Below are 24,775 nucleotides of genomic sequence, written 5' to 3' on the forward strand. Positions count from 1 at the left end.
AAATAGTCTCAACACTTCACTCAGGGTGGCAAATATCATCCCCATTTTACAGATGGATAAACTGAGACACAGAGAGGGAAGTGGTTTGCTCAGCCCACATGAACAGATCCTTGTGGAGCTGTGTGGAATCACTGGCAGGGAGAGCTGTTTAGAAAATGGCATTTCTATCTCACAGGAAAGTCCAATGTTTCTATGTTTATTTTGATCCCCAAAAGTCAAAATGCCATTTTTTCATGGAACAAAAAGCCTGGGAAAATTCCAGTTCAGAAACGTCTAAGTGAAACATTTCAACATCTTCAATCAAAGACTAAACATTTTACTTTGAATTTTCCCAGTGATAAATCAAAAAATTTAGTCAAGATTAAAGATTGTCCCTTGAAAACTAAATCCCGTATTTTGTCAGAAAAATTCCAGTGGGCTCTATTGGTGTATTATTTGGGGATGGACAGCAGGAGGTCACACCCAAGGAAAAAGAGATCAGTCAAAAAAGGAAACAAAAATAGATCTGCTAATGAGGTTCAGCTTATTAGAAGAGGTCAGAGTTGTTTGAGTAACTCGTACACCACAGCTCCCATTAGTCCCCCAGGGGAAAGACCCAGGTCCAGGACCACATTCCAACAGTACACTGCCAGCCATGCTACAGCTGTGTGACTGGAGCAATTAGGAAACAAAGGGGAACCAGTCTGACAGCCAAAATGTCATCATACCGCACCTGACCATGCGTCACACCTGTGTCAGTTGCAGCCTTGTTTGAACATGAGTGAAGCTGGCTGGGATCCAGTACTGGATCCTCAGCACTGTGGTGTGGACTGGGATTTCTTTCCAGCAGCATATTATATTCCCCACATTAGTCCAGGAACTGGGTTCAAACCCGGCCAGCAGTGGTGTTTAAAAATGGCTGTGGCTCACACAGCTCTGAGCGCCAGGAGGAAGCATTGCTCAGTGGTCAGGCCTCCCAGGGCAATGGCAGCCAAGTTCTATTCCCAGTTCTGTCCTTCACTTGCAGGGTAGTCATGGGCGAGCCATATCAGTGCTTTGCCTCAGTTAAACCACCTGTCAGATAATCACCCCCCTCACAGGGTTTTGGTGAGGCTTAGTGAACTATCTGGGAAGTGCTTTGAGATCCTCAGACGACAGGGGCTCTGGAATTGCCTGTGGTTTCTATTGTGGGCAAGCCCCTCTGTCCTTGTGTCTCAATCCAGGTTGGGTAAAGGCAGCAGAAGCCTCACCCCACAGCAAAGCATTGTGTCCGACCTGAGCTTTCACCACGAGGGAAAAAACGGGAAGTCCTGCGACAATGCCTTGTATGCCACAGGGCTGATTGCATTCTTGAGTCTCTCTAGGAGGACTATGCAAATGTGGAGGTAAAGGAGAGAAATAGAGTCACCTATGCTAAGCAAAACCAAAGCAAGTTATCTGCAAGGCTGTGGTCTCCAAGTGTCTGATCCAGGGATTATGAGATATGCTCCAGATGGGAAAGCAACACATGTACTGCCTGCCCAGGCCCACTGCTCAGATTTTAATTAAGGTAACACACCTCAAGGAACGACAGCTCCGCCCTGGGCAGGACTTAGTGCCAAGTGCCCTGGATGTGAACTGCTTTGCCTTGCTACAGCACTTCTCACCAGGGGAACTCCGTTTTTTACGCACATCATGGACCCAATTCTCTGCTCCTATAAACTGGCACTGCTGTCCCAATTTACACCAGTGGAGAATTTGGGCCAACTAGTCCTCATGCAACCCCCCAGTTATGTCTTGCTGTGTCCATTAACAGCTAGGGGAACCTAATATGTCTAGCAACCTGACCAAGCAGCATACTTCTCTGCTGAGGAATCTGGCACCCCTAGCAAACTGACAAATTGTCCTCCTCCTTTAATCCGTGGTCTGGCCTGGTGGTTTAGTTTGAAGTCTGGGGAACAAACATATTAGCACCAAGTGGCACAAGGTTATGGAGCGTGAGAGAGGTGAAAAAATAAAGGCCTGCACATCCGAGGAAATGAGATTAGGCACTGAATTCCTGCAAATACATTGCCCTGTCCCTTTAAAGACCAAACGAATACAAGTAAAACAGCGGTTCTCAAACTTCACTGCACCGCAACAGCCTTCTGACAACAAAAATTACTACACGATCCCAGGAGGGAGGACCAAAGCCTGAACCTGCCTGAGCTCCGCCATCCCGGGGGCTGAGGAACAAAGCTGAAGCCTGAGTCCCACTGCCTCGGGCAGGCGGTGGGCAAAGCTGAAGCCTAAGAGTTTCAGCCCTGGCAGGAGACCTGTAACTTGAGTCCCGCTGCCCAGGGTTGAAGCCAAAGCCTGAGCCCTGGTCTCCAGCAAGTCTAATTCCAGCCCTGACGACCCCATTAAAACAGGGTCCTGACCCTCTGTTTGAGAACCCCTGCAGTAAAACCTTCATCATCTAGAGACCGGACAGAAAAGTGGCTCACCTTGGTTTTCTGCTCAGCTCTCATGGATCTTCCCTGTCCAAGTCAGCTTCAGGCCTAAACTCCAGGCAGCACAGTACAGGAAAATTAACCAATTACCCCCAGCTGGTCCAGCCCTCCAACTCCAGGCACCCAAGGATCCTTTTTGACCAACAAAGTATTAACCTCTTCCCTGCCAACTCTTGGTGAGTTGCATCAGTGACCCACTATCAGACAGCAACATCTTTCAGGCCCTACACACTTGGGCCCTGATCCTGTAGCTGGCACCAGGTGGCTGGTTCCTTAAATGGGTGGGGAATCCCACTCATTTGAAGGCTATGTAGACTGAATTGCAGAATCGGGCCCTTGGTCTGGATTTAAACTGGGAACCTAATGCCAGATCCTCCAAGCTATTTAGGTGCCTAGCTCCCACTGATGTCAATGAGAGCGAGGTGGCTAAATATGTTTGAGGATCTGGGCCCTAAGGTCAGATTTTCAAAGGTACTGAAGCCCCTAAACACACAGATAGGCACCTAAGGGGATTTTCAAAAGCACCAAGCTACCACTGAAATCCTAGATGTAAGGGGAAAAACTTCAACCAGCTCTAGCAAAGTGACTGCACAAGCCAACCTCACTGATTCAAAACTACCCGCCAAAGCAGACATTTAACCCTTCCAAATAGAGAAAGCCCCAAACAAAACTATCAGCTACTTAATAACATTTACTTTCCAATCTTGGCTTTGTAGAATTCACAATACATTTGTAATTATAAGCCTTAGCAAGAAAACGAGCACATTCTCAAAACAGTCCATGGCACATCTGAAATTCAAAAATCGCAGGATCTTATAAAACACTCCGACACAGGGATACCATCTTTTATTTATTTTTGTAACTTTTGATTAATTCCAGAAAAACTTTCCATACAAAAAAAATCGCATCTTTTGGAATAAACCTTTAAAATTATTCTTTTAAAATTCATCTTCTGTTTTTACAATAATAGTTAAATATATTATTTGTATTTGCAAATGAATCACACCAGAGAACATTCACAGTATGGGTATCCTGGTGGCTTGCGCACGTGTGTGTGTGTGTGTGTATTTCCTCTTCCAGGAAAAGCAAGATGCTGAGGATGAAAGTGACAAATAAATCAGAAAGGGGCTTCTTACTATTTGCCCCTGTTAACACGGGACATCACTAGCAAGAAATTCTGAAGGGACAGCAAGGTGCATTCAACAACTCGACTCAAGGGTACAGAAACAGAACAGATACGGCACAGCTGCAGCAATATTTTCAGGCAAAGATCCGTGGCTCTTGGTGCAAGAGGCCTTGTTAGTTTCAACCTCAATTCTCACAAAGACTGGATTGCACATATATGGGCTAATATTTTGCTCTGAGTTAGTGTAAATCCAGACTAGCGGATTGATGCCAGATTTGCACTGGTGAAACTGAGCAGACTCTGGCCAACTAGGGCTAGAAAATGGTGGCAGTGTGGGGTGCAATGGTTTCAGTTCTTTGTGGACTTCACCTCCCTGGGGCTGTGCAGGCCCCTCAGGATTAAGATGTCAGGGGCAAGTGCAGCATGCCTACTGAAGTCAATGGAAGGCTTTCCACAGACATCAGTGAGCAGTGGATCAGGTCCTCTGTGCTGAGAGATGTCACTAGGAGCAGGTTGGTTGAACTGATACAAATTATGCTGTAGCATTTGGTTATGGCCTGGTTCTAGGACTCTGTTGGGGATGCTCCCCTGGAGTAGGGATTACTCCAATGAGTGAGGTTGGCAGGTATCAATAATCTGCTGCTGCACCTGACATGGAATCTTCCTATCAGAGATCACAGTGACACTGTCCTAATTAAGATAATGGGATCTATTCCTGCTTTCAGTTACACCAGTGTAATACCCACGTAAGCGAGAGCAGATCAAACCCATGGGGGTCTGGTCTCCATTTCACACGTAGATATTAAGGCACAAAGCCCATTGAGATGCTAATGTACCTCAAATCTGTAGGGCTAAGCCATTTCCACCTTCCCGCTGTTTCTCCACCTGTCTGCTTTTACCCCAAGCCTTAGTGACTCAAGGTTCTGGCATCACCACTCAGACCTTGTCCTCATTCAAAAATGAGGCAGTCAGAACATGACCTTGAGGAGTCATATGAACTAAAGTGATGTTAAACAGACCTTTGCAGTCAGTGGGGATAGAAATCTGTGTGTGTTATGGTGCCAGCTGGACCCCTGGGTTTAAACCCCAACCAGCTGGTCTGATGTTAAGCACCATTTTTCCCTACAAGCTGATGTGGACTGCAAAGTCATGTTAAACATCACGTTAGTTAAATCAGCTCCTTGAAATCATGTTCTAACAGTGACCTCATTTCTGAGTGACGCCAAATCATGAGAAAACACACACAGCTCGGAAGCTAGGGGAAAATGGCTCCTCTATATTTTCCACCTTAAAGGAGGGGGAGAAAAATGCTTATTTTCTCGTTACCATGAGAACAGACACACTGAGTTTTGCTATTTAAAATTGCAACAAAAATCTGCAAATGTTTCAAGCCAGGAAAGGTGCATGTTTACGCGGAGTGGCAAATAAAATGACGAGGTCTCAAAAGTTTTATTGTTGCACTGTAACATAGACATTGTTATTGACACTAGCGTTATCAGCATTACAGGAGCTAGATATCAGCTGCTGCGATGGAAGAATGCAGAGTTTTAAAGGTGCAGTGCCTAGATTTGAAAGAAAAATCCAACTCACTTTCTTCTAGAGCTGGTCAAGAAATTACAAAAAGTCTACAAAAAACCCCAAGAAATTAAAAAAAAATCTGCAGAAAACTTTCTTTGAAATTCCAATTGTTGGAAAAGTTTCAACCACACTAAAGGCTGGTCAAAAAACATTCAAAAATGTGAACATTAAAAAAAAACCATAGACATTTCCAGTTTTTCAACCAGCTCTACTTTTAACCCAGTATTCCACATATGTGCTTCACCAGGAGATATCAGACTGACCAGTTTCACTTCCTGGTCTCAGTGCTGCTGTTCTGGAGAATGTTTAAATCCACCAATTTAAAGGTATTGAGTTAATAAAAGTCATGGCCATTTTTCTGTTAGGTTTTATAAAAAATTTTTAACTGTGTGTGTGGGTCCTGTTATTAGCCAAGATGGCCAGGGATGCAATTTCATGTTCTGGGTGTCCCTAAACCTCCAACTGCCAGAAGCCAAGACTGGATGACAGGGGACGAATCACTCAAAATTGCCCTGTTCTGTTCATTCCCTCTAAAGCATCTAGCTCTAGCCAGTGCCAGAGATAGGATATTGGGCTAGATGGACCAGTGATCTGACCCAGTATAGCCGTTCTTAGGTCCTTTTAATTGTACTTGCTGGCAACGAGAGGGGAAAAGGTTCACATATCACTGGGGATAGAGCAGGTTTCGGTTAAGACTCTCTCCAAGCCTTGCCTGGACTGGCTGTTAGACTGGCACCGAGTTAAACAAAACCCAGTTTTCAACAAGGAACTCCTTGTGCTCGCAAATCTAATACTGGATTAGTAACACAGGGTTTGATTCTCCACTGACTCACACCAGTTTTATACTGGGGTAATTCCACTGACTTTAGTGTAGTCGGCTGATATACACCTCGCTAAGAGAGAAGAGTACCAGGCCCAAAGAACTTGATGTGCAGCAAGAACAACTGGGTTAATGCACTCCCATAATGTTGCTGATACTCCAACCAGAGTAGCCAGTCCGGTCGATCACAGCCTTGAAGTGTGCCAGCTGATGGCAATACCATATTACAGTACAACGCATGCTTCTTGTCACACAGACGAGGTAGGTCAGCGATTCCTGGGTAAATCTCTATTCTAGTTCTTAAATCTATGAAATTATCAATTGCATTTGCCATCTCCCTGTTGCAAACAGCTCAGTGGCAGCAGTGAATTAGCAAATAATGCCCGGTGAAACCCTAGGAAACAAAATGCAACCAATGTTTCAGCCTTGAAAACATTCAAATTAATGCAACGGTCTACATGCACAGTGGAACAGAACTTGATTAACTTCCCAAAGGAGACAGAACTGGATGCTCAGCAGATGCAAATCTGTGTAGGGGCTAGATTTATAAACATATTGAGGCACCTAAGCATGCAGATAGGTGCCTAGTTGGATTTACAAGTGAGTTGGATACCTATCGCCTACTGGCTTTCAATGGGAGTTTAGCACCTAACCAGTTTAGGAGCTTTTGTAACCCCCAGTAGGAGCCTATCTGCCTCTTTGGGCACCTACATACCATTATATATCTGGCTCTATCACCATGAGCATCACTGGGGCCATGGCAATTTACATTTGCTCAGGATCTGACCAGTGTCCTCATGCCACCGGACTAAAAGCTTCTGCTCACATGTAGGTGTCTGGAAGGCATTTACAGGCAGAGCATGTGCAGGAACCCAGAGATCACATAACTAGGACTTAGTCTCCCAAGCCCTGCCAGGGAGCAAGTGCCGGGGGATTATAAATCAAACCCTGCTCAGAGGGGAGCCAAATATTTACACGTGCTATCACTCTCCTGAATAGGAATAAACACCCACCAAAATGCCCTGGAACAAAAGGTGTTATCTTAAACTCACACTGCTAGCAGCTCACTAGGCTAATAAATAACAGTGTCCTGCCAGAGAGATCTCCTTCAGGAAGGATCTGTGGGGAAACGGACAGAGCTACACAGGAGTAGAGTGTACAGGTTACAGGCTTGGAGATAACTTTCTCCTTCACGTGCTGAACTTGGAGAAAACAGTCCTGGCTGCATGGTCACGGTCATTCTATAACCTTCTGTCCCACTTTGCAGCCCGGATGACTCCACGCCAGAGAGTGACATTGCCTCCCTTGTTCTCCTCTCCCTGGTAGGCCTCTTGAGTGGAGAGTGATGGGGAAAAGGCAGACTTCCAGAGGTGCTGAGCACCCACTGATTCAGCTGAAGCCAACAGGTGCTGCAGATGCTCAGCAACACCTTTGAAAATTAGCCCCATAGGCACTGGGGTGGGAGGCAGGGTACGCACTATGCTGGTGTGTTTGTACATAAGACTGGTGGAGCTCTCCAGAGACCAAAGTGCCTGCTACTGATGTCAGGTAAGGGAGCTCTCCTTTAGCACCAGTGGCAGAAGCCTGTGTTGTTAGAGCCAAAAGACCAAGGGGGATGGACGAGCAGACTTAATAACATCTTTTTCCACCTTGAATTTCTTTGATTCCATTGACCCTACCAAGCCACCGTCCCTTGCTCCCCTGTAAGCCTTCTTAAAGCCTGGTCTGTACTTTATCTGAAGGCACAAAATGAACTCAGACTAGCTATGGGAATAAAGGGAAACAAGAAGACTTTTTATCAATACATTAGAAGCAAGAGGAAGACTAAGGACAGGGTAGGCCCGCTCAATGAGGAGGGGGAAACAGTAACGGGAGACTTGGAAATGGAAGAGATGCTTAATGACTTCTTTGTTTCGGTCTTCACTGAGAAGTCTGAAGGAATGTCTAGTATAGTGAATGCTTACGGGAAGAGGGTAGGTTTAGAAGAGAAAATAAGAAAAGAGCAAGTAAAAAATCACTTAGAAAAGTTAGATGCCTGCAAGTCACCAGGGCCTGATGAAATGCATCCTAGAATACTCAAGGAGTTAATAGAAGAGGTATCTGAACCTCTAGCTATTATCTTTGGGAAATCATGGGAGACGGGGGAGATTCCAGAAGACTGGAAGGTGGCAAATATAGTGCCCATTTATAAAAAGGGAAATAAAAACAACCCAGGAAACTACAGACCAGTTAGTTTAACTTCTGTGCCAGGGAAGATAATGGAGCAGGTAATCAAAGAAATCATCTGCAAACACTTGGAAGGTGGTAAGGTGATAGGGAATAGCCAGCATGGATTTGTAAAGAACAAATCGTGTCAAACTAATCTGATAGCGTTCTTTGATAGGATAACGAGCCTTGTGGATAAGGGAGAAGCGGTGGATGTGATATACCTAGACTTTAGTAAGGCATTTGATACGGTCTCGCATGATATTCTTATAGATAAACTAGTAAAGTACAATTTAGATGGGGCTACTATAAGGTGGGTGCATAACTGGCTGGATAACCGTACTCAGAGAGTAGTTGTTAATGGCTCCCAATCCTGCTGGAAAGGTATAACAAGTGGGGTTCCGCAGGGGTCTGTTTTGGGACCGGTTCTGTTCAATATCTTCATCGACGATTTAGATGTTGGCATAGAAAGTACGCTTATTAAGTTTGCGGACGATACCAAACTGGGAGGGATTGCAACTGCTTTGGAGGACAGGGTCAAAATTCAAAATGATCTGGACAAATTGGAGAAATGGTCTGAGGTAAACAGGATGAAGTTCAATAAAGATAAATGCAAAGTGCTCCACCTAGGAAGGAACAATCAGTTTCACACATACAGAATGGGAAGAGACTGTCTAGGAAGGAGTATGGCAGAAAGAGATCTAGGGGTCATAGTAGACCACAAGCTTAATATGAGTCAACAGTGTGATACTGTTGCAAAAAAAGCAAACGTGATTCTGGGATGCATTAACAGGTGTGTTGTAAACAAGACACGAGAAATCATTCTTCCGCTTTACTCTGCGCTGGTTAGGCCTCAACTGGAGTATTGTGTCCAGTTCTGGGCACCGCATTTCAAGAAAGATTTGGAGAAATTGGAGAGGGTCCAGAGAAGAGCAATGAGAATGATTAAAGGTCTTGAGAACATGACCTATGAAGGAAGGCTGAAGGAATTGGGTTTGTTTAGTTTGGAAAAGAGAAGACTGAGAGGGGACATGATAGCAGTTTTCAGGTATCTAAAAGGATGTCATCAGGAGGAGGGAGAAAACTTGTTCACCTTAGCCTCCAATGATAGAACAAGAAGCAATGGGCTTAAACTGCAGCAAGGGAGATTTAGGTTGGACATTAGGAAAAAGTTCCTAACTGTCAGGGTAGTTAAACACTGGAATAGATTGCCTAGGGAAGTTGTGGAATCTCCATCTCTGGAGATATTTAAGAGTAGGTTAGATAAATGTCTGTTAGGGATGGTCTAGACAGTATTTGGTCCTGCCATGAGGGCAGGGGACTGGACTCGATGACCTCTCGAGGTCCCTTCCAGTCCTAGAGTCTATGAGTCTATGAGTCCAGTCCCTAGGCTGGAAGGATTTAAGCTGAGTCAGACAGAGCTGATTTTCAGAGGCACTGAGCACTTCCGACAAAATTAATTTCAGTAGGTGCGGCGGGTGCTTGGCACCCCTGGAAAACAGACTGCAAGTACCGGTAGACGACTGTTTCCTCTTCTGCCCAAAAGTCAATGAAAACATTGCCCTTGTTAACCGTGTAACAAATCATTAGCTGCCCCAAAACCTCATTATTCTCACTATGTTGGACATTAAGAACTTCTAGTGCTGGCACAGCTCCACTGCCCTCTACAGGATAGAACTAGATCTGCCAATCTGGGCTTCATAGGCTCTATACTCAGAAAGCTCAACGAGGATCCCCCTTTAGCTCCAAGGCCAGGAGTCTGTGGCTTTGGAGCAGGAAGTGCTGAGTTCTATCCTTGCTGTGGCTTGGTAATTCCAAACAGACCCCAAGCACACCATTGCAGCAGCTGAGATTCAGAGGTGGCCACAGATGTTATAACATAGCTCACCACGGCTTTCATACCTAGATGAGTCCTCAGAGCCTGGGGCTGATGAGAGCAGGAAGAACACACACAAGGTATGTAGGAGAATAAGCAAGAGACATTAGCACTGAGTATGAGTGCTCTAAATTCCAGTGATGGAGCCCATAGGGGAGCATTGTCCCCAGGCTGGTGATGGACTTGGCCCTATAACTCACAAGTGGGCAGATGGATTAGGTCCATATTCATCCCTAGGCTGGAACGTTATGGCCCCCAAGTCAGCACAGCTCCTTAAACAAGTGCCTAACTTGTAACATGTGAGTAGGCACAATAGCATCAATGGGATTACTCAGCTGCTTAAAACTGAGCATATATTTAAGTCCCTTGCTGAACCCGCGCCTACAGGAGAAATTTCATCTATGGGGTAAACAATCAATTGAGTTACTCACCCACGAATAGAGGTGTCTGCAGTGGAATGAGTAAGACCATGGCACAGATTCCTGCTCTATCTAGGAAACTCTCATGGAAAAAGCTTTGTTAAAGGATAGCTACAGGCGAACAGGTGTCAAAACTTACTCTAGTTAATACCAACCAAATATTTGTAAACCTCCCTCTTACACTTGAAAAGAAAACCCGATGCAGCTGGCACAGAGAACACTCTCTAAGTGCATGCGGAAAAGCTGGCCGCATCACTCATGTGCTGCAGAGTGAAGTGCTGAATGAGTTAATGGATGGAAACACTGTTTTCCCCAACTTGCTGTATATTGGACACACACTGAAAGAAACCTACCAGGGACGGGAAAATCTCAAACAATACAGAGGTCTGGATGCTTATCTGGGATGAGCCTAACTTGGTCCAAACTGCTTTGATGTATACATTGGGCTGGGAATCTCCTGGGGATGATCATGCTTCGCATTTAGAGTCTGACCTGCACTGGAACCTTGGATCCAAACCTCCTCAAGGTTTGGCAAAGCTCAGATCCAGGCCCATTTCTAACTTCTGCTTTGCCTCACAGCGAGACAGCTAATGATTATTAGCTGCATTTGACAGATGGGGAAACAGAGGCACAGAGCAGTGCTATCACCTGTCCAAGGCTACTCAGTGTGTGAGTAGAAAAGTCTGGATTAGAACTCAGGAGTTCCTGCCTACCAGTCCCACAGTCAGTCTACCAACCCATGATGCATGCTCTCCAGAGCAATTCCACATCTTTTCCTGGTGCTAGCTGGGCCATGATGGGTATCGGACAGGGTGCGGTAGCTGGACAGGGGATGAAAACTTAAAAAAAAATAAAAATCCCCAAATCAATCAACTAAACAAAAAATTCAAACTTGGAAAAAAAAAAGTTTCAGGTTTGGTTTGAGCTTTGGAGGAATGTTTGAGCAGGTCCTTATTGTACCAGAATGGACTTGGCATGGCCTGGAGATAGAGGGGGAGGAAAAGACACAAAGCACTTAAGCACATGTTCCGATTTCAGCAAGCACTTGAGTCCCACTGAGTGCAAAATGTGTGTAATAGACGGGGCCAACACAATATGCTCAGTCCTAGGGGATCGGGTAGATGGTGAAAGGTGGGGTCTGTTTTCTGCTTAATAGCTTGTGTTATGTTTGAGTTGGTTCATGATCCCACAGCCTCACAGAGGTATGGTCAGCACCTCTGCATGCCCACCACAAAGGTGGAATGACACAGCTTTGCGCATGCACAGCTCATTCGCACCAATCGGTGAAACTACTTGTGCTTTTTCATGTTTTGCCATGAGCTCAAAGATGGGCCCAAGTGGCTGGACCATTTGCTGCAATTCCTGAGCTGCTTGCTGGGAAATGGGTCCTTTTCCTAGTGGAAATGCACCTTTCCGTGCAAGGCGGATTAGAAACACAGCAGGATCTTGATGTGGGAAATGGGACTTCATTGGTTTCTCAGAAAAGCTAAATCAGAGGGGCTCAGAACTGCCGCGAAACATGGCGTGAGAGACATCCCGGGGAACATTTTGCATGGCTCTAATGACAGAGTCTGCATCCTGAATACCAGCCGTGCTACAGCACTCTGTGCTCTTGCTTTAGGGATGTCTTTAGACAGCAGCCAGGTCTCAGAGCTTAGAAAATAAACGGGGGGGAGGGGGGTTTGTTGAGGAAACTGAGGGATCAGAGGAATCCAACTAATCTACATTTTCCCCTTAACAGCCTCTTTTCTCTGGACCTCTTGGGGCTGCCATTCAGGCAATCCTGGCAACTGTGCATGAGGCTCAAATAATGGGGAGGGGAAGAGGGATCCCTGGTTGATAACCATGGGGGGAGAGGCTGAAGGAGAGCTCTCCCTTGTTAAATGTTTCAGTCCCAACTAAATGTCGGATGTCAGAAAGCCCTGGATGGGGCTCACTGTAGGGCGTCCCCTACTTGTGATAGCATGTCCTTCATACAGTGCAATACGTCTTGCCAGGTCAGACTTCCCCAATGGTGGATATAGCAGGATGCCCAAGCACAGGCATGCCGTGCATTCACAGAAACGTCTTCCGCGATATGATCACTACACACCACAACCCAGCTGTCTGCCAATCCTCTGAGATTCTGCGCTCTGCCTGCACTCCAGCTTACCTCCCTGTACTGCAGCAACCAGGATTGTAATAAGACCAGCACACAAGTCTCCTGAGCTCAGGGTTACTCCCAGGGTAGCTAGTCACTAGATAAAGTACCTTACCCGGGTATGGAACGCAGCAGCTTACTCTTGGTAGTGTCACATGAAAAATGAGCAACTGGGGGCAGAGCTCCTTTTATAAGAACTACTGGTGGGCTGACTGGTGTCAGCAGTGGGATTCTGGGGGACAGACAGACGGCAGCCCATGGTAGAGGGGCATTCCAGTATCTTCCTGTTAGTCTCAGTAATTCTGTGGATGGGTCCTGTGGAAGCATGTAGTCCTCTCCTTTCTAAGTGCTTTGATCTTCATGGTGACAAAGGAAACGAGCCAGGTTTAAAATATACTCTGCCTCCTGCCTTTCCCTCGGGCTGGAAGAGTAAAAGAGAGAGAGAGAGAGAGAGATCAGAAAGGCTAGAACATAGGTGCTTCTTGCTGATGTAACCCACTAACAACCTGGTGCGATGTCTCCTTCTAGCGGCCAGGTCACGCGTAAAAGTTTATGAGTCGCTACAACCTTTAAGCCAAGGAAACAGAGTCTGGAGACCATGCGGCGTGGTTCAGGCCCAGACTGATCCCTGACATAGCTGCATCCAAACCAGTGGACTTATGCCAGGGGACCACTGGCCCCATTGTGCTTTTCTGGACACAGCTGAATATTAACAAATGCGTCAATACCACCAAGGTGGAGAAAAGGGCCCTCGCATTTCAGGCTGTGGAGTCGAACTCACCCGAAGCTCAGGGATGTTGTGATCTGATGTGTTTAGTTTGGTCCAGGGTCACCACAACATTTGATTCTTGATCCAAACTTCACAGGTCACGAGCACCCTGATCCAGGGTTCTGGTTCAGTCCACGACAAAGATCTGGATCTGAATCTTCTAACGTGGGGTGTTGGGGGGCTTGGACTGGGAGCTATGTCTGGCCCACTCAGCGGGTTCTGTATTGCTTTTCTTCTGTGGAACTCCAAGTGCCTGCCTGAGAACCCACCCACCCCTGTTACGGGAGGTCAGTAAAGTCTCCAGACGGGACATGACTCATCCCAAAGGTCACACAGCAGGGCAGTGGCCGAGCTGAGAACAGAACCCAGCAGTCCTAATGCTTAGTCATGAAACTATAATTAGGCCCAATCATTTCACCTCACTAATGATCTCTTCCCAGTCAGCTAGGGGACTCTGAGGTGTGTTCACCTGCACATGGGGAAGGGGATGGGGAGAGGCTGCTTCGTGGCATTTCCCACTAATCCAAACAGACTTTTCCCTGACATTAATCTGAGAAACAAACAATGGGATCTCCCTGGCTGCTTGGAAGAGAAGGTCACAGCAGCGCGGCGCATACATCACCTGCATGGCACTGCCCGGACAGTGTGGGAAGGCTGGCAGGATACCAAGCACTTGAGGTGTTGCACATGGATGCAGTCCAATGCTATCACTGCAGTGTGTGTCAGTGTGACCACACCAGCGCGGGGCAGGCCAGGATCTCCCAAGGCCAGCAGGAGACAGGATCGGTTGAATCAGAGCATGAGAGACAGGGCTCCCCGCACTGGCCTTACTGCTCCTAGTGTCTGTCTACACTGAAGCCGAAGATGTAATATCCAGCTCAGGCAGACATACCCGTGCTAGCTGTGATGGAGCCAGTGTGCTAAAAACTGCAGCGTAGCTGTGGCAGCGAGACAGGCTAGCCGCCCCAGTACACACCTAGGGTTTCAGACAGGACTGGACCCTGAGCTGGTAGCCACTCCTGCTGCCCATGTGACTGCAGTCACACTGTTTTTTTAGCCTGCTAGCTCCATCAGAGCAGCACAAGTACGTCAGCCGAGCTGGGACTCACACCTCCCACTCCAGTGTAGACAGAGCCTTGTCATCTCACGGGTGCGTCCACATGGGAGGGACTAGCTCTCGTGGGGAAAGCACAGCACTGGGTCTGGAGACTTGGGGCCTGATTCAGCTCTCACTCACACTGATGTAAATCTGGAGTAACTCTGCAGCCAACAGTGGTGTAAAACTGGTGGAAGCGAGAGGAGGATTGGGCCCTTGAATTCTACACCCATAAACTCACTGGGCCTGGGCACCCCCTGCCTGGCACCTCATGTTGTTGTTCATGCTAGAGGGAAGTGGGTGTGAATCACAACCACTGGTGAGAGCACAGGGTTCTGATTTGGCAGTGTTTTACACCTGGGGGGTAAATGACTCCCCATGATGCAAGACTATAGAGAATCAGGTTCACTGTGTGACCTTGGACAAGTTCCCTCTCTGTGCCTCAGTTTCCCCCATTTGTAAAGCAGAGACAGGATGATATCTACCTCCTAGGGGGCTGTGCAGCTAATTGCACGTGTGCTTGTTCTGCACTTTGGGAGCCACAGATGGAAGGGGCCGCAGGAGAGCATGGCTCCTTTCAGCTCTGCACATTTCTAGAGTGCCTCTCCTCCCACGGGGCCCAGATTAGGGGTCTGTGCCCTGCTGCAGCATCCTACCTGACTGCTGAAAGGCTGAACCTCGGTAGCCAGGGTCCTTTTGAAGCTGTATTTCCTTCAGAGAGAAGACAGAGGCATCTGGGTGACGGGAGAGAGAGAAGAAATTGAGAGTTAACCTGGCTGGCTGGGTGAGCTGTGATCTGAGCTTCCATAGGAAGGCAAACATCAATGTACCCTCAGAGCTTCACCCATGGTGCTCACTCTGCGGCTCCTATGAATTCTCCATCTTGTGATGCCCAGATCCACCACCTCACAGCACCCACAGGCCCAGAATTCCCCACCTCATAGTGCCCATAGTCCCCAGATCCCCCACACTGTGGTTCCCTGGATCCTCAATTCCCCTCCCTACTATGCCACAGCTTCAAGCCACCTGAGTACCTGACTCTCTTTTTCTAAATGGGCACAGAGCCACGGAATGGGGCTCTCTAAACAGACATGTAATTAAGCACAATCCTTAGAGGGTGTTAATAAGGCTCTGCCTTTGCCTGTTAGGCCTACCACCTGGGGACGGGCAGGACTGACTCAGCAGCTCCTCATTCATGCAGGAGGGTGCCCCTGTGCTCTCTCTTCTGATCGGCTCTAGGACTGGGCAGCTAATGGGAATGTTTCCTGTGGGAATTTTCACAGGAAAAATGCTCATTTGAAGTTTTCCCATAGGAAACAGCAGTTTTCCCAAAGGAAACCACAGTTTTCCCATGGGTAAACATTGTAGAAATAAAGAAAGTGTGAGAAAACCTGCTAAACTCCCACTTTCTGACTGTCTTCCAACCTTTGACAGTTGTAAAATCGTCAGAAAGGGTTGAAAGTGTCTCTACCACTCTGAAAATAACACTCTCCTTAACCCTTCTCTCTGCTTTTGTAGGGGGAAAAAAGCAGTTTCCTCACACTCGCAAACACGAACAATTTCAAAAATACCCCCAAAATTTCTTCCCCAACCTGAAATTTTCCATTTAGAAACTTTTTCAAACAATGAAAAACACTATCAAACCCAAGATTTTTTTCACAAAAAAAAATATCATTTTTGACAAAACCTTGTTCTTTACCAGCTCACCTCAGCACCTTCACCGGGCCCTGAGGTGAGACACGCTTCCTGCCTGCCCAGTGCAGGACTGAGCCAGAATGTGGAGCTCAAGGGGATGAGGGAGCAAAGCCTAGACACACAGCCTGGCTGGGCCCGGTGCCCATGCATGCAGTATAGCCAGAGCACTGGACTGGAACTAGGAGACCTGGGTTCTATTATTGGCTCTGCCACTGGCCTGCTTGGGCAAGAAACTTCCTCTCTCTGTGCCTTGGTTTCGCTATCAGTCCAAAGGGGAAAACAATCCTGACCTCGTTTGTAAAGTGCTCTAAATCTACTACATGTCCAAATCTAGCTCCCTCTCCCTTAATACAGATGAGGGGACTTCACAGAGGTGCATGATTCAGACAAGGGTTTTTCAGAAATGGGGAGGGAGGCTGTGTTATTCCCACAGTGTATCAGTAAGAAATGTAACAACTGGCCAGGCAGCACCTGAAGTGCTGTGTCCTGCCCACAAACACCCCAACAGGGTAATCTGTGTGCTCACTGTCAGGGAGGAGCTGGACTCGGTCCCCCAATGCCTTGAAGTAACGGTGTCGCAGGGCCTCTTCGGCGGAGATCCGGCATTTGGCTTCATACTGTAAAAACCACAGAAAAAGGTGTGTGTGTGTCGACATAAGCTCTGAGCGTGAGCGTGAACGATGTCATAAGCAGTGTGCGTGTGCGCATGTGTTTACCTATGCTCTGTGTGTGTCACTACAAAGAGAGTGCGTGTGTGTGTGTGTGTGTGTGTGTTAGGTTCCATGGGAGAGGAGAAGAGAGGGAAGTGGAAGCAGAGACAAGCTCCCCAAATTTCAATCAGGGCCCGTCCGTAGGGCGTCCAAATCCCACACTGGGGCACCCACGTGGGCACTGGGGAGTAGTGCCATGATGGAAATGGCATTCGTTTCTGGTCAGCTGCAGCTGCAGGGCAGGATTGTGTTTCTGGGCAAATCCAGGAAAGTGGAACCAGGAACTTGGCAGCAGAGGAAAAGCAGGTGAGACGCTGGGTCGGAGTTAGGGAGTTAGGGAGTTAGGGAGTTCCACTGACTTTAAATACAGGGACAAGTGGGCTGGTCTCAAAAAGCCGAAGGGAAGGGAATGACAAGGGCTTTGCTCAAGGAGGCCATGAACCAGAAGAAGAAGGTAAAAGGGCAGGTCCAGCACTTAGGGGAGAGTTTCTGAGTGAATTAAGGGCAGTCAGCAGGTTGGAGTAACGGGAGCGGGTTGGTATTAAGCTCTACTGAGACCTTGGCGTTAGGGTCAGAGAAATGGCTTAGTTGCATCCATAACCCGTTGCCCAGGCACCGAGGGCCTGATCCAGGGCCTGTAGGGGACCCCAACAGCAGTATGATCAGACACCAAGTTAGCATCAGATCGGTTGCTGTGGGTGCAGTGTTCCCAACTGCACCTGGCCAGGCTCCCTGTTCCACCCCCCGGTGAGAAGGCAGGTAGCACTAATGTTAAGCCAGGAAGGAAGGCAGCACCCCTGTCACCCCAGGGGGGAGGGTGCTGAATGGTGGCACCTCCACCCAAGACATCCTCCTGCAATCTGGCTTGATGGTCAGGCCACTTACCAGGAGGAGGCTCGTCAGCAAGTCGATCCCTTCTGTGTCCAGCCTGAGAAAAAACAGAGATTGTGACTATATCCCAGAGGCCCTGGATGATTTAGTTGGAGATTGGTCCTGCTTTGAGCAGGGGGTTGGATGAGATGACCTCTTGAGGTCCCTTCCAACCCTGATATTCTATGATTCTATTCTACGGCTGAGGATCGAACACTGCATGACACAGACCGGGGACAGTGCCTTGCCCTGCACAGCTAGTGGGTGGGATTCTAAGTATTAATTGGCACCCCTTGTAGAATGACCAGACATTCCAATATTATCGGGACCGTCCTGATATTTAGGGCTTTGTCTTATATAGGACCCTATTAGCCCCCTCCCGATTTTTCACATTTGCTCTGTGGTGTGGCAGCAGTCTCAGCGTAAAGGAGGATGGAATAAACCCTGCAGATGGGTACTTATCTGCGAGCCCCTGGAGGTGCGTCCTTCCTGGGCAAGTTGTATGCACATTAGCAGGGTAAAGTGGAGGAGGCCTGCCCTGATGCTGGCTTCATCTGCACCTGGTTCTGTAGATTGGCGCAGATCCTTAATATCCGGGGCTATCAGTCCAGCCTGTACCCCAACATCGCCCTAGTATCCCATTTGTGAACAGCCTGAAACCACAGTGCAAGTGTGGGTCTCTGCTCCAGGGAGATACCTGGGTGCGTGATTTATCAAGGGCTGGGCTTGGTACTGGGTGAAATGATAACCCTTAAACTCCTCGTTGGATGTGATTCCGGGCCAGGAGTCTTCTGTAGGGGTGCCTGGGGGAGAAAGGCAAGGTTAGACACATCACCCTGTGCATGGATTCTGGAAAGCTGGTAGTAACGACACTAGATTACACTAGAGAGAATAGTTCCCTGTCGAAATCTGAATCTGGTAAAAAACAATAGCTATTTTATAGGTGGTTTGAACCATCCCTTGGAATTGAATAGAGAATTCTCTCTCTGCTATCAAATTCTACAAGAAGCGTATAAGATCTTACAGAAAGGATCTGATTCTCTAGTACAGTGATTCTCAACCTTTCCAGACCACTGTACCCCTTTCAGTCTAATTTGTCTTGTGTACCCCAAGTTTCACCTCACTTAAAAACTACTTGCTTACAAAATCAGACATAAAAATACAGAAGTGTCACCCCACACTAGTACTGAAACATTGCTGACTTTCTCATTTTTAACATACTGTACTAACGCTTCAGTGTATAGTATATAGAGCAGTATAAACGAGTCATTGTCTGCATGAAATGTTAGTTTGTACTGACTTCATAGTGCTTTTTATGTAGCCTGTTGTAAAACTTGGCAAATATCTAGATGAACTGATGTACCCCCTGGAAGACTTCTGCATACCCCTGGCTGAGAACCACTGCTCTCATAAATCCTACCAGATTTACAGAAGGGGAGTTAAAGGCCAGCCTCACAGCACCAGGAAGGTTACTGTTTTCCCTCTGCTTGGTCAGCCACCTCCCTCTCGTGGAGATAAGGGAGAATGCAGACAACTCACCAAGAAGCCTGAAGATTAAATGGAGCTCTTCTTTCACAGTCGAGCCTGGGAACATGGGCCGTCCAGTGACCATTTCATAGTGTATGCAGCCCACCCCCCTAAAGGAGCAGCAGAGACATTGGAATTAGAGATGGGAAAGCCGTCCTAGTCCATCCCTGCCCTGTGTCCAGGGCAGCCTGGTTCCTTCCCAGTCCCAGCCCTTGGATGGGGCTCCCACCAGTACCCTTGGAAGAGAAATCAGTACCCAGAGCTACCACACTATTATTACCGCTAACCACGCACACAGCACCACATGTGTTCAGATAAGACCCATCCCCTGCTCCAAAGAGCTTGTGCCCTTTGAGATGCAGGACTCGGCACAGAAACCGAAGCAGGCGGCAGCTCAATGTTCTTATTTAACATTATTTAACTGAGCAGCAGAGTGCCCGGTGCTGTACAGACACATGGGAGACAATGAACTCCCCTGCCCCGGAGAGTTTGGAATCTAATGTGGGACTCTGATGAGCCGTCCCACCCCGCCCTGCATGTAAATGCCGGCTCACCACATATCGATGGGCGTGGAGTACTCAGTAGATCCCAGCAGGACATCTGGGGGCCGATACCACAGAGTGACCACCTCATTGGAATATGTTTTTGTGGGGATTGATTTGGCTCTGGCTAGACCTGGAGATGAAAGGGATGTTAGCAAGACTGCTCCTATTGTGTTTTGCAGCAGCACTGCGCTCATCCTAGGGAGCCGTATGGTCAGGTTTGCAAAAGAATTCAGCTCCCGTCTAGGCACCTAAATGCAGTGGGACAGATTTAGAGCTGCCAGTCTGACAATCTGGCCCACTGCATCTAGGTGCTTAAATGGGAGCTGTTAGCAGGGCTGCCTCGGGGGGGGGGGGGGGCAAGTGGGGGAATTTGCCCCAGACCCCGGGTTCCGCAGGGGTCCCCACGAGAGTTTTTTGGGGCCCCTGGAGCGGGGTCCTTCACTTGCTCTGGGGTCCCCTGAAAACTCTCACGGGGCCCAGGCCCCCGGAGCTTCTTCCGCTCCGGGTCTTCGGCTGCAATTCAGTGGCGGGGGGTCCTTTCGCTCCGGGACCCGCCACTGAAGTGTCCTGAAGACCCGTGGTGGGGGATCCTTCTGCCCCGGGACCTGCCACTGAAGTGCAGGGTCTTCGGCGGCAATTTGGCGGCGGAGTCCCCCCACCGCCGAAGACCCCAGGCCCCCTGAATCCTCTGGGCGGCTCTGGCTGTTAGGTGCTGAAGCCCTGCCCCCAGAGGTCCTGCCCCTCTGCATTCCCAGAGCAAGCCCGGCCCCTAGCTTGTGTGCTTCAGAGGAACAGGCACCAAGCTGAAACCTTGCTAAGTGGAGCAGGCAGTTTCCATACAGAGGTGACTAAAGCACCAGCTTGAGAAGTGCATACAAGCTTGTGTCCTGGACTGCATGGAACCCATGCCCCATGCTGCTCTGCAGCTCCAGGGATTGCATTCCCGCTCTTGTCTGCACAGCCCGAACCTGGCCCAATCCAGGCCAGCGCTGTTCTCTCCCTGCCCCACTCACCGAAGTCAGCTAGCTTTAGCTCCCCCCTTTCATTGATGAGCAGGTTCTGCGGTTTGAGGTCTCGATGCAGGATCTTGCTCTTGTGGCAGTAGGACAGGCCGCGGAGCAGCTGGAACAGGAAGATCTTGGGGAGGGGAGCAGAAGGGGGGAGAGCAGAGGGAGAGCAGGGTTTGGCATGTTGTTCGCACACAGTAGGGACAAGCAGAACCTGCAATGGGCTCGGGACCCTATAACTGGGAATAAAAATCACAGTGGACAGCTCTGGACTGATTTCAAACTACGTGCAGGTGCCACCCCTGGATGGAGCAATGTGCAAAGCCAGCGCTGCCGCGTCTCCAGCCTGGAGCACAAGAATACAGGCCATATTCACACACACACTAAGGCTCCTTTACACCACTGTGGCAGCATACAGGGGCCTTAACGTGGCTGCAAATTACACTGACTTCTAAATTACATTCATGTCCACTTTAAGGCCCCTTTACATAGCCAGGGCCTCTTTACACAGTCCGGCCTTCAGTGTGTCAGTGCAAATCTGACCCTAAGAACACACTGACACTGCATGGCAGTGAGTCTCAGAGCCTGGCTCGACAGACTTGGAGCTGTTCTGGCTCAGTCTGGGGCTCAGCCGCTCCCCTCCTCAGGCTTCAGAGCCCAAGCTCCAGCCTGAGCCAGAACCGATACATGGCTGCTTTTAACGCTGGAGCAAGAGCCCTGTGAGCCCAAGCCTGCACACCCAAGCTCTGAGACTCACGGCCACAGAGATTTTTTTTTGCAGCATAGCATTAGATTCTCTCTCTCTTTTTACTCATTGGCAGAGCTTGCAAAGGCCATACACGCCACTGGATGAAAAGCATTTTGAGAGATACTGATGAACAGTGCTATATAAGAGCTGGGTATAATTATTATTATTGATGGTATTTCTGTGTTTGTCTGGAACTTCCCTCTGCCTCCTCCGATCAATTCCAAACGTTCAGGGAATATTCTAGGCATCCAGGGGCAGAACCATACTGATTTTAGGGAAAATCGGAAAACCAGAAGGGGTGAAATGTGGGACGCATAGTGCCCCGGCCATGTGTTTAGCGCAGCCACAGCTTCAAGCACCTCTGCAATTGTCTACAGATTAAACTGAATTGATGGCCCCTGCTACTGCTGTCCAGCATAACAATAGCCCTGCTCATCCTCCCAAGACAGTCTAATATGCTGACATCCTGAATAACTTCTCTCTCAGACAAAAATCAGTGGTGGTGATAAAGGGGGAATGGGAGGCCCATATCTTTCCTGGTGGGAGGAGGGAAACCGGGGTGGGGGGCCTGATATGGTGGGGGATACACAAAGCCCTGAGCACAGTGGTGGGGAGGTGGGAATGTGAGGAAGGGGAGCAGACAGAGTCTATAACATGGATGGGGGGAAGAATCGGGAACTCTGGGATGGTGGAGGGGGACACACAGAACTCCCGGTGGGTGGGTGGAGATTGAGGAGTAGTTGCAGGGAGGGCCTGAAATAGAGGGGAATGGAGGGATGCAAGGAGCTCTTGGGGTGTGCAGTCAGCTTGGTCTCCAGAAGTTATGAAGTGTGCCCCCATCCCCACAGTGTAGCTGCATTCAGTTCTTAACAAAGTCAGTTTTCTCATTTGCCACGAGACTAACACCAAACATCCCACTATGCTAAGAGCTGGACAAAGGGCGGAGTCTCTGTCTTGGGAACTTTCTAAAAACTGTTGACAAGGTCCTGCAATAAGATGCAAGGAAGGAAATGAAATCACCCTCGCACGAATGGTAATACAGATAACTAGTTAAGCTATTTATCAATGATTGAGAAAAGGGGGTGAACAGGGTTTGCAGATGACACCAATTTATTCATGTTAGTCCAGGCCAGAGAAAATGATGAGGAACTTTAGAGGTGTCTAAAAAGCACCCGATAATGCACAGTGGATGGGATCATCTGAATAATCTGAGTGTGAATGTCTGAGTCCCCAGTGACTGCAATGCATTTTGGGTCAGTTCCTTGGGTCTTCAACATGGCCACCACAGAGCATCCCCTGAGAGTTTGTAAATCCCTTCTGCAAGATGATAGTGGTCTCGTACCTTCACATTGTGCACGTTCATCAGGTTCCCGCAGTTATCCAGGTATTGCTTTAGGTCATTGTCCTGCAACGACAAGCACGTCCCAAAGGAACCTTCTAAGTGACCATGAATAACTGTGTGCCTGGTAAGCTACTGACAACACATGGCGATGGTCAAGCTGTTGGTGCACAAGCTGAGCACAGTGAGTGAGCTTTGACAAAGGCTGGGTGGCTAAATCCCACAGATAATTTTAATGCAGGCCTTTTTCACAGATTTTCCTGAAGCCTTTTTCACAGATTTACAGAAGTTATGGTCAGAAAGAACCATTATGATCATCCTAAACCCTCCCTGAAGTGGCCCAGGGGAATGGTTGGAGAGGGAGGGCTAGGAAAATTCATTTCAAACAAATGAACAGGCTTGATGCAGCAATCTCTGGGTGAAATTCTATGGCCCATGTTACACAGGAGCTCAGAGCAGACAATTGTTATTAGAAGTGAATAAATATTTTGTTAATTAAAAAACATGGAGTGAAATCTCTGATTGCACATATTGAAGAGACCAGGCCTAGCTATCAAATGTTAATATTGTGCAGGTGTTGTAAGGATGCTCAGGCTGCAATATGGTAATTCCCTGGTACACAGAGTGATTTGATGTCTATATTCCTGTATAATGTCTCTTTAAACAAAAGCTCATTGTTGTAATGGTGATTGTTTTGTTTCTGTTACTTACATGACAAGGATTTATAAACCCGTCAATGCTTCCGAAATAAACAGATAGTAACGTAAAAAAATCAGAGAAATATCTGATTAAATTACTGTGAAATGTTCCCCTCTTTGACCTATTACAAAGCGGGTCAGGGAATTCTCGAAGTGTGGAAATTTTCAGAATTTTGAAAAAAACAAACAAATTTTGTTCCCGATGATTCCCCTGGATTTTTTTTTTTTTTTTTTTTTTTGCAACCAGCACTTCTCATCACTCCATGAACCATTTCCATGGCTGGAATGAGCCCCGCTGCAGGGGAAAGGCTGGGTGTCCAGACTGCCCCAGCACAAGACCAAACACCCAGGCAAGCAGCCCTTGGACTCACCAGGTACTCAAAGACAAGGGTGAGGGAGCGCTCAGTGTGGATGAAATCATGGAGGGTCACAATATTTGCATGTTTCAGGTTCTTCAGCAGGGAAACTGCAAGGCAAGGAGAAGGCAGCGTTAGCCATGAGGGTCCTTTGTCGGTATACTTTGTCATGAGGAGTGGCAACCTGCCCGGGCAGGGCTGGTTGGTCCCAATATCTGGTCCTCATGGACTGGGTCAGTGTTTTGCAAACGGAAGAGTCAGTCCTTCAGGACTGAGTGGGTTTGGATTGGCAGCCTGAGCTGCCCATCCAGCCCTAAGGCAAAGCTGATTTGCTACTAACTTTCTATTGCAGGCATCATTCCCCTTTTCACACAGTCAGGGGGGCTCCCCGGAAGCAGCCAGCATGTCCCAGCAGCTCCTGATATAGGTGGAGGGGCCAGGGAGCTCTGCATGCTGTCCCCTCTTGAAGACGTCATCCCCACAGTTCCCATTGGCTGCAGTTCCCAGCCAATGGGAGCTGCCGAGGTGGAGCTCATGGCGGAGGCAGTGCACGGAGCCCCCTGGCATTCCACTCCCTAGGAGTTGCAGGGAAATATGGAGTTGGGTAGGGAGCCTACCAGTCCCGCCAACACTCCCTGCCCCAGCACCAGCAGGGGTCCTGGGCTGTGTGCTGCTGCCTGTGTCCCCCTCCCAGCACCAGCGGTGATCCCGGGCCACATGCCACTGCCCAGACCCCCTCAGCACCAGCAGGGGTCCCAGGCCATCCCCCAGCACCCACAGCACCCCCACACCACCCCCCAG

General features: G+C 48.3%; 1 protein-coding gene across 3 annotated transcripts in view; it reads right to left on the reverse strand.

Annotated features, from left to right (window-relative positions):
- Positions 1-9,562: 9,562 nt before the first annotated feature.
- CDK18 (cyclin dependent kinase 18) overlaps positions 9,563-24,775 on the reverse strand; it is a 174,030-nt gene continuing 158,817 nt past the window's right edge. For 2 of the 3 annotated variants that reach the window (XM_050955613.1, XM_050955612.1), the window contains 10 exons: positions 23,990-24,084; positions 22,924-22,986; positions 20,840-20,963; positions 19,836-19,956; positions 19,294-19,391; positions 18,452-18,557; positions 17,770-17,812; positions 16,701-16,791; positions 15,136-15,213; positions 9,563-13,035 (listed from right to left, as the gene is read on the reverse strand). In XM_050955613.1, the coding sequence (XP_050811570.1) occupies positions 13,001-13,035; positions 15,136-15,213; positions 16,701-16,791; positions 17,770-17,812; positions 18,452-18,557; positions 19,294-19,391; positions 19,836-19,956; positions 20,840-20,963; positions 22,924-22,986; positions 23,990-24,084 (854 nt within the window). In that variant the 3' untranslated portion in view covers positions 9,563-13,000. The remainder of the gene's footprint in view (positions 13,036-15,135; positions 15,214-16,700; positions 16,792-17,769; positions 17,813-18,451; positions 18,558-19,293; positions 19,392-19,835; positions 19,957-20,839; positions 20,964-22,923; positions 22,987-23,989; positions 24,085-24,775) is intronic. The other variant, XM_050955614.1, reaches the window with a different exon arrangement.

Source organism: Gopherus flavomarginatus, chromosome 5 (assembly GCF_025201925.1).
Source record: "Gopherus flavomarginatus isolate rGopFla2 chromosome 5, rGopFla2.mat.asm, whole genome shotgun sequence".
Classification (NCBI taxonomy): Eukaryota; Metazoa; Chordata; order Testudines; family Testudinidae; genus Gopherus; species Gopherus flavomarginatus.